Genomic DNA, 12415 nt, shown 5'->3' on the forward strand with positions numbered 1-12415 from the left:
TGGTTTGCTCCTGAATCCTGTGTACCACTTATATGCTAAGGAATATTTGCTGAATTAATGAATGCTGGCCATCAGACTAATGCACAAGAAAATCCACGGAGGAATGTTAAGATTCTAATTTAAGTGTCACATTAAAATACTATAGCAATTCTGAGGAGAAACTAAGAATAATCAAGGAAAGCTTTTTTTTTCCTTCCTAAATGAGAGAACTTTCTGTGCTTAGAACTATTTGCATGTAAGGCCTTGCTGGCATTAGGACATTGAGAATCTGAGACTGGAAGCCAAAGCTGAAATGGCTGATGTAGATTCTGGACAATCAGGAGCAGGTGAGCTCTGGAGTCTTAAAATTATAAACTATGTGTTTAAGAACTGACTGGAAAAACCGTTCATAATCTTGGCAGAAAAGAACACAGTACATTATGTAATTTTATCTGGGCTAGAGGGAAAGAGGATCTAACAGAGTGCTCATGAAGTTGTTTTGAACAATAGTGACTATTTCAAAGAATTTAGGGGGTGAAATTCAGGGAAACTTACTGCAAGCTGCCAGCGAAAAGACTCCTCACACAAAATGGCCCCAGGAAAACCAGGTCAGGTGGTTTTTGTTTGGGGAGGGGCCTGGTTACATGACCATGCTATTTGGCTGTGTAGGAATTTTTGTCCTGAGCTGTGAATTTAGTTCAAAGCCAAAAACTCTAAGGGCCAGGATAACCCCCACTACTATTTCCCTCCATTCAGAGGAAGATCTCATAAAAACTTGAAGGGTTTTGTGTCCAGGTTAAGAACTTCGACCCTTCACCATTTGAGTGCCTTTCAAAGAGTCATTATGAAATGGGAGCATTTACATCAAAATCATGGTTCTGGTTCCTCCTTTCAGCAAAATGAGGTAGCTTCACATTCAGAGGACTGGGATAACATGCAGCATTTGGTGTTTAGGTTTAGATTAATAAAGGCTAATGCAATTTTGTAGTTCCAGTAAAAGGGTTTTTTAATCCAGTAATACCATAATATCCTACAGAAGTAACAACCGTCAGAATTATAACTAGCAATTTTTTTTTCAAAGTTATTTATTTTAGGGACAGAGCGGGTGCAGGGAGAGGGAATCCAGGCAGACTCCGAACTGAGCCCCACTTGGGACTTGATCCCATAACTGGAGCCGAAACCACGAGTCAGATGCTCAAGGACCTGCACCACCCAGGCGCCCCAGCAATTTGCTTTTTAAGCTAAATTTTACAAATCATGTATTGCTTAAACAAGAGAATGGACACCAGAATGCTTTGCATTTAAAAACTTATCTGAACTAATTTGAGTCACTTTTATTCTTTGTCTTTATTTTCCAAGTTTTGGCGCCCAAACTTGGCAAACATCATGGAGATCTGTACAGACATGCATATACATATATACACTCACACGTACTTAAGTTTAAAGCCTCAGTTCCTCATTAAACCTTGTACTCAGGCTCCTGTTAAAAAGAGGGAAAGGCGTGAAAAGAATCAGGGAAAACATGAATAAACCCCAATTGACAACTTCCTTATTGTTACAAATTAAAGCAGGCGTTTTAAGGCAAAATCCGTCACCTTACTAAAACTTCCACTAAGATACAGCCTCAGATATTTTCAAGAAAATAAATAGCCCCTTACACACTTCAATGTTGTTTAATGACAAGCTAGCTGAGGATTTGTGTTCTGTTGTTATTTCAGGTAAAACAATATTTCAGTGATTAAAATTTCAGGTGTTAAAAACTACAAGCAAGGTCATCTTTACATTCTGAAGCTGAAGAATTCTTCAGACACGTGTCATCTTTACGCTGCAAATCCAGGACTGTAACATTTGGGCTTTAAAATACTAATGTTTGGTGACTAAAGGGTAAACACGATTAGTTTACTCTAGGTCGTTTCATTTTATTTTTCTCTGTAGGAGCTTTCCTCTTCTGTGATAATCCAGGCCCAGGTTCCTTATTATTTGGAAGAAATGAAATCGCTTCTGGTAGACAGTAATTTTCTACTCGAGGAGGGGATTCCTATTAAAGGGGAAAAAACACTGTTCATTTTTTTTCCCTTGACTGTGCTTTTTAACCAAAACATTTAAAATCTGTCTTTTAAGGTATGCTACTTAGCACTTATCACATTTAGGGAACAGAACCTGTGTGACAACATCTCACCTTTTATCAGAAAAATAAATTTATAGCTCAGGTGGAAGGGGGCCAGCTCAGATCTTGATAATGGTTTCATTTGTAAAGTATGATTAACAAGTGACACCTTATACTTAGCGTCGATTTTTAAAAATCTTATTTAATTTTTAAACATGTGAGGTAGGGGTTTCCCCCCTCATTTTACAGATAAGATTAAAGAAAGGTGAAATAACATCATATAACTAGCAGGTGGCAAAGCCAAAATTCATACACTACCTCCAAAACCCTTGCAATTCTCTTCCTCACAACCATATTCCAACCGAAAATGACCTTTCCCTCCTTATTAGAAGTGTGATAAAACTTAATTTTCTAGAAGGATGGCAGACTGGCTAACATGAAAATGAATCACCATAAAATACCGGACAAGTGCCTTTTGATTCAATTCTTCCCTGGACGACAACTTCTGACTCAAATATATTAAAAGCAACTACCACAAGACATGGAGAAGAAATGAGATCAGGCAAATACCAGAGGGGTTGACAGTGGGCAGGGAGTGAATTTCTCTTCACTTTTTTGTTTTTGTGCTAAGAAGTCTGTACCATGCGGGCTGGCTAAGCCGCAACAGAAAACACGGCCTGAAACCACAGCCACTGGAAACCGAGGTGGGGAGGCCCAAACTCGGTTACGAACTCTGCCCAAATCTTTGCCCTCCCACCATGGATGCGCAGAGGCAGCTCAAGGTAAGGCTAAAGATCTGAGGCTCCACCCACTGCAGAAGGGGCTTGTTAAGCAAATAGAATGGCATTCCCCTGAGGAATGTAATAGAATCTAGTTTTTACAACTTAGACGCACACAAAATTACCCCACATCTGAAGAACATGACCCATTCTCAAGAAAAAACAATCAGAATCCAAAAACCCAAAAAAGATATAAAACATTACAAAATGTTCATGAAAGAAATAAGATGACCTAAATACATATGCTGTGTTCATGGACTGAAAGACCGAATGTAGTGAAGATGTCAACTCACTCAAACTGACCTGTAGGCTTAATGTGATTCCTATCAAAATCGTAGCAAGATATTTTCAAAGGCATATAAATAAGCTTATTTAAAAAATTACATAAAAGGTATAGGCCCTAGAAAAGCTAAAATGATGTTGAAAAAGAAGAGTAAAGAGGAATCGCTACCTAATATCAGGGCTTACTACATATATAATAAGAAAGATGCTATTCCAGAGGGAAAGACCTAGATCAATAGACCCCCAACATATGCCCAACTGAATTTTGACAAAGGGGCAAAAGCAACTCAGTGGAGGATAGTTCTTTTATGGTGGAGCAACTGGACATTCTGAGACAAATTTTTTGTGACCTAAACTTCATACCTTCTATGAAACCCTCACATGAACTTTATAAAGCACACCAAAGGCGGTCACTCTTGACTAGCCATTACGGAACTGCGAATTAAAGCCACAATGAGAGATTACTACCTACCAACTGAAATGGCTAGAATAAAGTGACAAATGCCAATGAGGAAACAGAAAAACTGGACCACTTACAACATTGGTAGGAATGTAAAATAGGACCACTCTGGAAACACACTCTTAGGAATTTATCCCAGTGCAATGAAATCTTATTTTCACACATTATGTGCAAAAAATGCTCAAAGCAACTTTACTCACAATAGCCCCAAAGTAGAAACAACCCAGACGTCCTTCAACAGGTTAATGGTTAAACTGTAGTATATCTGAACTGTTCAGCAATAAAAAGTAATAAAATTACTGATACAGGCAAACACCTGATGATTCTCAAGAGAAATTTGCTTAAAAAAAAGCCAATCCGAAAAGATTACACTATATTGATTCAAGATTTAAAGAAACTGACAACAGATTAGGGGTTGCCAGGTGTGAGAGACCGCTGGAGACGAGCATGAAGGAAGGAGGTGGGGGTAGTTAAGACAAAATGAAGGGCTGCCGTAGTGACAGAGTGTTCTGTGTCTTGACTGCGGTGGCAGACACGTGAAGTAGAAGTGGGGAAATCGGAATAAGCGTGGGTTGCACCAGGTCAATATCCCGGCTGCAATATTGTACTATATTTTTACAAGATGTTATCCCCTGGGGGAAACCATATTATTTCTTACGATTGCATGGAAAGCTACAATTACCTCAAAATAAAAGCAGCACATCTTGCTCATGACCCAGATGTTGGAAATAGCAGACAATGCTAACGCAGCTCTTATCCTTGAAATGAGTGAAATGAAAAAGCAGAAAAACTATAAAAAAGAACCAGAGATTCTAGACATAAAAAAATTTAATATCTAAATTAAAAAATCTCATGGAATATAGGCTTAAGAGTAGAATGAAAACAGCAGGAAAAAATCAGTGAAGTTGGAGGCAGATAATTAATCAGAAAAAGAAAAATGACTGCAAAGTAAAACATGGCCTGAGGGACAATATCAAAAGGTAAGAGTGATTAAATTCCCACCTAGGCAAGAATGGACCAGAAGTGATGGTCAAAATTTCTCAAATTAGATGAACGAGAGATGTTTACAGACTGAAGAAGCTCCGCAGATACCAAGCGGGATTAATATAAAGAAATCACACCTGGAAATATCAAAAATGGTGAAAATCAAAGATGAAACAGCCAGAAAAAAAAGACACCGCATTGCATACAGGAGAGGAATTCAACTTACCACTGACGACTTCTCAGAAACAATGGCGGCCAGCAGAAAGTGGAGTCTTCAGTGGAAGAAAAAACACTATCAACCCCAAATCCTATGCCCTACAGAAAGATCCTTCAAGCATAAAGGTAAAATAGACACTCTCAAAATTAGAATTGGTCCCATCAGACTTGTACTACAAAGTTTTTTGGGCTGGAAGGAAAACGGATACCAGTTAGGATAAATTTAAGACTATATTCTTCCTTTTTATTTCCTCTAAATACATTTTTTGTATTATTTAAGCAAGTTTTGCTTTAAGGCAGAACACTGTTCTGTGGAAATGTAAGAGACGGATGGAAAATATATGACAAGTCTACAGAAAGTTTGCTGGCCCCTGCTTTTACGTTGAAGGACCAGACATTATTTCAGGCTGTGTGGGACAGAGCCTGTTGCAACTACTGTTGCAAATACTGAGCCCAGCTGTTGTCGTACAAAAGCAGAAGAGAGAACATGTAAATGAGTAAATGGAGCTGTGTTCCAGTAAAACTTTATAACATAGGCAGTGGACAGGATTTGGCCTGTGGGCTACAGTTTATTGGCCCCAGGTTTAAAGGATAGGGGAAGTAAAGGAATCTATATGACTGCAAGATTTCTACATTCTATGTGAAGTGGCACAATATCATTCTAGTTAGACTATTGTAATCTACAAAGCAAAACACACCCCGCCTCCAACCAAAAAGGCAAGAAGGGAAGAACACAGGAACAAAGACAAATTGAAAACAAACTGCAAAAAACCCTCAATCCAATCAGATCAATAATTACATGATGGAGTAAACATTCTAAATAATAAAAAAAGACCCAATAATAACCTTTTTAAAAGACAGCCCTTTCAAATATAAAGGAAAATTCCATTTACAATTGCATCAAGAATAAAATATCTAGGGACAAATTTAATCAAGGAGATAAAAGACTTGTACACTGAAAACTAGATGACACTGATCAAAGAAACTGAAAACGACACAAATAAATAGAAAGATATTCCATGCTCACGGACTGGAAGAATTAGCACTATTAAAATGTCCACACTACCCAAAGTAATCTACAGATTCAATGCAATCCCTATCAAAATTCCAATGGCATTTTTTATAGAAATAGAAAAAAAATCCTAAAATCACAAAGACTCCAAATAGCCAAAGCAATCTTGAGAAAGGAGAATAAAGCTTGAGGCATCATGCTCCCTGATTTTAAACTATATTACAGAGCTAGGATAACCAAACAGTATGGTACTAGCACACAGACACACAGATCAACAGAACAGAAAACCCAGAAATAAGTCCAGGCATACATGATCAATTACAAAGGCACCAAGAACATACAGTAGGAAAAGGACAGTTTCTTCAATAAATGGTGTTGGAAAAACTAGACAGCTACATGCAAAAAGACTGAAACAGGACCACTGTCTTACACCATACACACACAAAAAACCTCAAAATAGATTAAAGATTTGGATGAAAGACCTAAGACATGAAACTATAAAACTAAAAGGAAACATACATCATGAGCTCCTTGACATTGGTCTTGGTAAAAATTTTTTGGATTTCACACCAAAAGGAAAGGAAACACAAGCAAAAATTAACAGGTGGGGAGACATCAAACTAAAAAGCTCATGCACAGGAAAGGACACCATCAGCAAAAAGAAAGGCAACCTAAGGGAGAAAATATTTGCAAATCATCTGTCTGATAGGGGTTAATATACCAAACAATCTGATTAAAAAAATGGGCAGCGGATCTGAATAGACATTTTCCCAAAGACAGAGATGGTCAACATGTATACAAAAAGGAGCTCAACATCACTAATCATCAAAAATGCAAATCAAAATCATAATGAGATATTACCTAACACGTTAGAATAGTTATCAGAAAGACAAGTGTTGATGAGGATGTGGAGAAAAGAGAACTCTTGTGTACTTTTAGTGGGAATGTAAATTGATGCAGCCATTATTTTTTTCCTCAAAAAATTAAAAATGTAACTACCTTAAGAGTACACCTTGCTTGATGAGTACTCAGCAATGTACAGAATTGCTGAATCATTATATTGCACATCTGAAACTAATAACACTATGTTAATTATGCTTCAATTTAAAAATTAAAAGTAGAACTACCTTGGGGCAACTGGCTGGCTCAGTAGGTAGAGCATGTGACTCTGAATCTCAGGGTTGTGAGTTCCAGCCCCAGGTAGGGTGTAGAGATTATTTAAAAAGTACTATCTTAAAAAAGTTACCTTATGATTCAACAGTTCCAACTTCTATGTATTTAACCAAAAGAAATAAAAACACTAATTCAAAAAGATATCTGCTCTCCTATGTTCATTGCAGCATTATTTAAATATTTAACCAAGATATGAAAACCTGAGTGTCCACCGACAGATGAATGGATAAAGAAAATTCACATGCACACACATACAATGGATTAATCAGCCATAAAAACATTTCAGACAAGGAAACCCTGTCAACTGCAGCAACACGGATGGACCTTGATGGCATGATGTTAAGTGAAATAAGTCAGAAAAAAAAAGACAAATACTAGATGATTTCACTTACAAGTGGAACCTAAAATAAAAGGGGCGCCTGGGTGGCTCAGTCAGTTAAGCATCTACCTTCGGCTCAGGTCATGATCCCAGGATCCTGGGATCGCGTGCCGCAGCTCAGCAAAGAGCCTGCTTCTCCGTCTTCCTCTTGCACTCCCCCCTGCTTGTGCTCTCTCTCTAATAAATAAGTAAAATCTTAAAAAAAATAACGACAAAAAAATAAAACAAAAAACAAAACAGAAAGCCCTAAAACCCCAAACGGGACAGATACAAAGAACTGACTGGGGGTTGCCAGATGCAGGTGTGAGTCTGGGGGAAATGGGTGAGGGTGAACAAGAGGTACAAAATTCCAGTTATAAAATAAATAAGCCCCAAGGATGTAATAAACAACCTGGTGACTACAGTTGTTAATATTGTATGGTATATTTGAAAGTTGCTAAGAAACTCAATCTTGGGAGTTCTTATCACAAGAAAGAAAATCTGTCATTACGTGATAATTTTGCATTTATAGTCATGAATACATACAATTGTTATGCTGAACATCTGAAATTAATGTCATATGTCATTATATCTCAATTAAAAAAAAAAAGGTGGCCGGATTCCTTCTTCAGGCTGACTGGAGGACTCCTCTTTGGATAAATGGAAACAATTCAAGAAGTACAGGCAAGTATGAACCCAGAAGACAGTCCCCAACAACTAGACCACCAAGACTCTTGCATCCGGACCAAAACTACCAAGACCCAACTGTGTGCTCAGTACTTGCAATCAGCTTTTTATCCTCTACTCTTTACCTTCCATATTAGAGGAAGTTATCAGATTAAGACCCATACAAAGAGGAAAATGCAGCTTCGTGGATAGAGAATATACAGAAATAAAAATAAATAAAATAAAAATAAAAATAAATCAGTAAATCCTCTGAGATCCAGTAGGAGGTATTACATCTATGAAGCAAAAAAGATGTTATTAAAATACTAAAATGTAAATTCAAAAACACTAAAAAAGGTTTTGATTATTAAAAACATGATAGCAAAATGAAGAGCTGATAAAACTGAGGGAACATCTCAACAAGTGAAGATTAAAAATAGTTGTTAAATAAGAAAATCCAATATACAAGTAGCAGAAATACTAGAAGTACTAGAGAAAACAGAAATTGGAGGGGAAAAAAAATCCCTGAAATAATTCAAGAGTTCTCAGAACTGAAAGACACAAGTTACCAAATCAGAAGAGGCCTAACCACGTGCAGCGTAATAAAAAGAGACCCTCATGATACCCTATCATTTTGAAATTTCCGAGAACTAGGGACAAAAAGAGCTTCCTACTGGATCACAGTTAAACATAACAGATTATGAATCAAAATGGCTTTCACTACTCAACAGCAATACTTGAAGCAAGGAGATAAGCAATCACAAGACTAAGGAGAAAACAGGTTCCAACCTAGAATTTGATGCCCAACCAAAAGATAAGAGAAATCCAAGTACAGAAAAAAGAATTTTCACACATAGAAAATCTCGGTTGATCTCCCATGTGCTTCCTCAAGAAGTTACTATAAGATGACCTTCAACCAAATGAGAGCAGATCAGCATGTCATGGGTACAGAACCAGGAGATCCAACAGAGAAAAGAAAGGAGGTGAATGGAGATCCTGGGATGATGCAGTGTGCAGAAGCAGAGGGTGACCATCCAGACTGGAGCAGTGTGGCTAAGGCTATGTTGAAAGCTGTCATCACCAAGATTCCTGTGGCCACTGTACCCAGCTTTTTAATTAATCCCCCCCCCCGACCCCCTGCATTTAACCTGAGGTCAGGGATGCCTGGGTGGCTCAGTAGGTTAAGCGTCTGCCTTTGGCTCAGGTCATGATCTCAGGGTCCTGGGATCGAGTCCTCCATCAGGCTCCCTGTTCAGTGGGGAGTCTGCTTCTCCCTCTGCCTGCCACTCCCCCTGCTTGTGTGCACTCTCTCTCTCAAATAAATAAAATATTTAAAACAAAACAAAAACCTGAGGTCAGAACACTGGGGTGGGCCTATCTTAAGAGTCTTACTTGTACTTGGCTTATCTTGACCATGAACTTGAACGTGAAGTCACTACTCCCCCTTCCCTAGTCCGCTGCTTTGTCCCCACAGAAATGTTCTGTTTTGACCTACTTCTGAGAGCTAGGTAGGCAATGATGAGCTCAGACGTAGAAATACAGAGCAGCCCACACCCCCACTGCCCTCCTCCAGATATCTAGTGCCTGCCACAAAATACAACTTTCAGAAAAGCAGGGAACAAAAAAACTTGAGCTTTTTAAAAAGTTATTTAGGTGTTTCTAGGAGTTAGTATTGGTTTATTAATTCCTAATCAGTCTATCCCACTGCTTTATGACAAAGGTTTTATGTTTATGTTTTAGCCATTCTTCCTATATATCCTGAGCAACTCCCAAACACGGCAAAAATTGCACAGCAGGCTGAGTTTTGGCTTCCTCTTATTTCTATTCCATTATGTTTGAAATCCTTTGTAGTAAGACATCTATTATCTGTCATACCTTGCTGATTCCTGATGGCATTTTAGGTGTTCTGGCACCAAAGATTTTTCTTTGCCCATTCAAATCAAAACTTAGGCAATTTGTGAACAGCAATATTCCAACATTATAAAGGGCACTTTTAAAGCTTTTAGAGGTACCTAGATTTTTATACCTGCCTCATTTAACTCCAAGTTAAATGTTTACATATATATTCATTATTATAAAAAATAGAATGAAACCGAAAGGGATTGTAGAGAGGAGAACTGCCGCCGAACATCCTATTAATAAACAAGCCAAGGGGTTTGTTGTGCAGCTGCACCCCTATCATATAAGCCTGTCTCTGGTGATGAGGAGATCAAGGACGAAATCTCACAAACCTGCATCAGGTAGTCAGCAATGTACTCTGTTTTCAAGCAGTACACATTTTGGGCGGCAGCTTCTGCTATATTAACTCCTGAGTCATCTGGTTTCAGTTTATTGAAGTCAGAAAAGAGGTGTGTGGCTTCTTTAAATAAAGGCACAGAATGACCAGGTAGCACCTAAGAAAACATGAGAAACAAGAAGGATCACGATCTATCAGTGTCCCAAAGTAGTTCAACTGTGTCATCTGTACTTAAGGATTGCCACCTCCCAAAGTACTGAAAATCAAGAACTGATCACAGCAATCTTGGTTGGAAAATAATTCACGTAAAAAATTCTATAAGTTGACTCAATACAAACCTTTGCTCCTCCTGACTGAAGAAGGCGTTTAAATCCTGCTTCTCGGGATTGGTCAACATATAAGATAACCTTCCACCCACTAAATGCCCCCTACAAATAAAAAAATAATCAGTGTTGAAATTATTTGGGAAATAAATGCAAACAATACATTATTTATCTGTAAATTTAGTTTTACGTCAACAAATAATCATAACCTTTACATCTGCCACAGCGGTAACTGTCTCTGGTCAGAATACTCTGAAACACATAGCCATGGTGTTCGGCACACAGTAGGCCCTCAATGAATACTTGAAGAATGAAGGAAAATGTTTTAATGATTAACATAAAAACAAAGCTACTTGACTTTTGTTTAGTCCTGTATTTTTTCTTATAATTAATCCAGGACAGAACTTAATGCACAACTTCTTACATTAGATGATGCCCCCATTATATTTCTCTTGAAAATGTTTGCAAGTCAGAAATATAAAATATTTCACTAGGGAATAATAACAAAAGCCAGTGAAATTACTCTAAAAGAAGGAAATTAAGGCTAATAAGGGCTTGGACATAGCAGAGAACTCCGAATACAACACACAAGATTATTTAACTTGGGTTTCTAACCTTTTTGTGAGCCATGGACCTGACAGTCCAATGAAACCTATGGACCTGTTTTCTAAGTAACTCTTTTAAAGAAACATCTTTATTGAAATGTAATTTCTGTGCCATATGAACAATGTTTTAAAATACTGGTTTGAACAAAGTGTAAAGGATTATAAAAAAAATTAAAAATAATCAAAATATTTACAAATTTGTGACATAATAGATGTGCTTCTGCAGTAATGAATTAAAAAACAGACCCAGTGGTGGCTGGATAGCTATTATAATTTTATAGTAGTAAAGACAGATGGGGGGCGCCTGGGTGGCGCAGTCGTTGGGCATCTGCCTTCAGCTCAGGGCATGATCCCGGAATCCTGGGATCGAGCCCCACATCAGGCTCCTCCGCTAGGAGCCTGCTTCTTCCTCTCCCACTCCCCCTGCTGTGTTCCCTGTCTCGCTGCTGTCTCTCTCTCTGTCAAATGAATAAATAAAATCTTAAAAAAAAAAAAAAAGGCAGATGGTAGCTACAGCTGTGGTGAGCATAATGTATAGTCATCAGATCTGTTACACATCTGAAACTAATGTAACACAGTGCATCAACTATGTTTCAATTAAAAAAAAGTGATGAATATAAGCAGTATTTCAAGATACTTGGAATTATAATGCAAAGCAATTCTATTTCTGTTGGGGTAAAATCATAGGTACTATTAATAGTGTTGTGATTTGTTACCTAGACTTCCATAATAAAAGGAAATATTTTCAACTGGAGGTTAGTAAAAATAAGGATGTATTCCCCTGCCCCATCCGAAGTGTATAAACAGCCTTCCTGAATCTGATCTACAGCTCCTTCGGGAGAGTCTGTGGACCCCATTGAAGAACCCCTGAAGGCAGATGCTGAAGAGTCTTCGGAAGAAATACAGTATGGGTCACATTTTACACACACATATATTTAAATTATTTTTACCATTTTTTTCTTTTTTTAAAAAAAGATTTATGTATTTAAGAGAGACATGCACATGCACAGTGCAGGGGGAGAGGGAGAGAGAGAGAGAATCTCCAGAAGACTGCCGGCTGAGCGAGGAGTCTGCTGGTGGGGCTCAGTCTCATCACCCTGAGATCACAACCTGAGCTGAAATCAAAAACTGGATGCCTAACCGACTGAGCCACCTAGGCACTCCATTTATACATATATTTTTAAAGAGCCATCATCATTCTATACATCTTCCTCTCCATCATAATTAAAAGAATT

At 38.0% G+C, this 12415-nt stretch overlaps 1 protein-coding gene across 3 annotated transcripts in view; it reads right to left on the reverse strand.

Annotated features, from left to right (window-relative positions):
• Positions 1–1298: 1298 nt before the first annotated feature.
• The window catches only part of TOPBP1 (DNA topoisomerase II binding protein 1), a 67894-nt gene continuing 56777 nt past the window's right edge, over positions 1299–12415 (reverse strand). For all 3 annotated transcript variants that reach the window (XM_045791787.2, XM_045791785.2, XM_045791788.2), the window contains 3 exons: positions 10591–10680; positions 10248–10409; positions 1299–2017 (listed from right to left, as the gene is read on the reverse strand). In XM_045791787.2, coding sequence (XP_045647743.1) covers positions 1874–2017; positions 10248–10409; positions 10591–10680 — 396 coding nt within the window. In that variant the 3' untranslated portion in view covers positions 1299–1873. The remainder of the gene's footprint in view (positions 2018–10247; positions 10410–10590; positions 10681–12415) is intronic.

This window comes from Ursus americanus, chromosome 20, assembly GCF_024610735.1.
Source record: "Ursus americanus isolate L20-20 chromosome 20, mUrsAme1.1.p, whole genome shotgun sequence".
Taxonomy (NCBI): Eukaryota; Metazoa; Chordata; class Mammalia; order Carnivora; family Ursidae; genus Ursus; species Ursus americanus.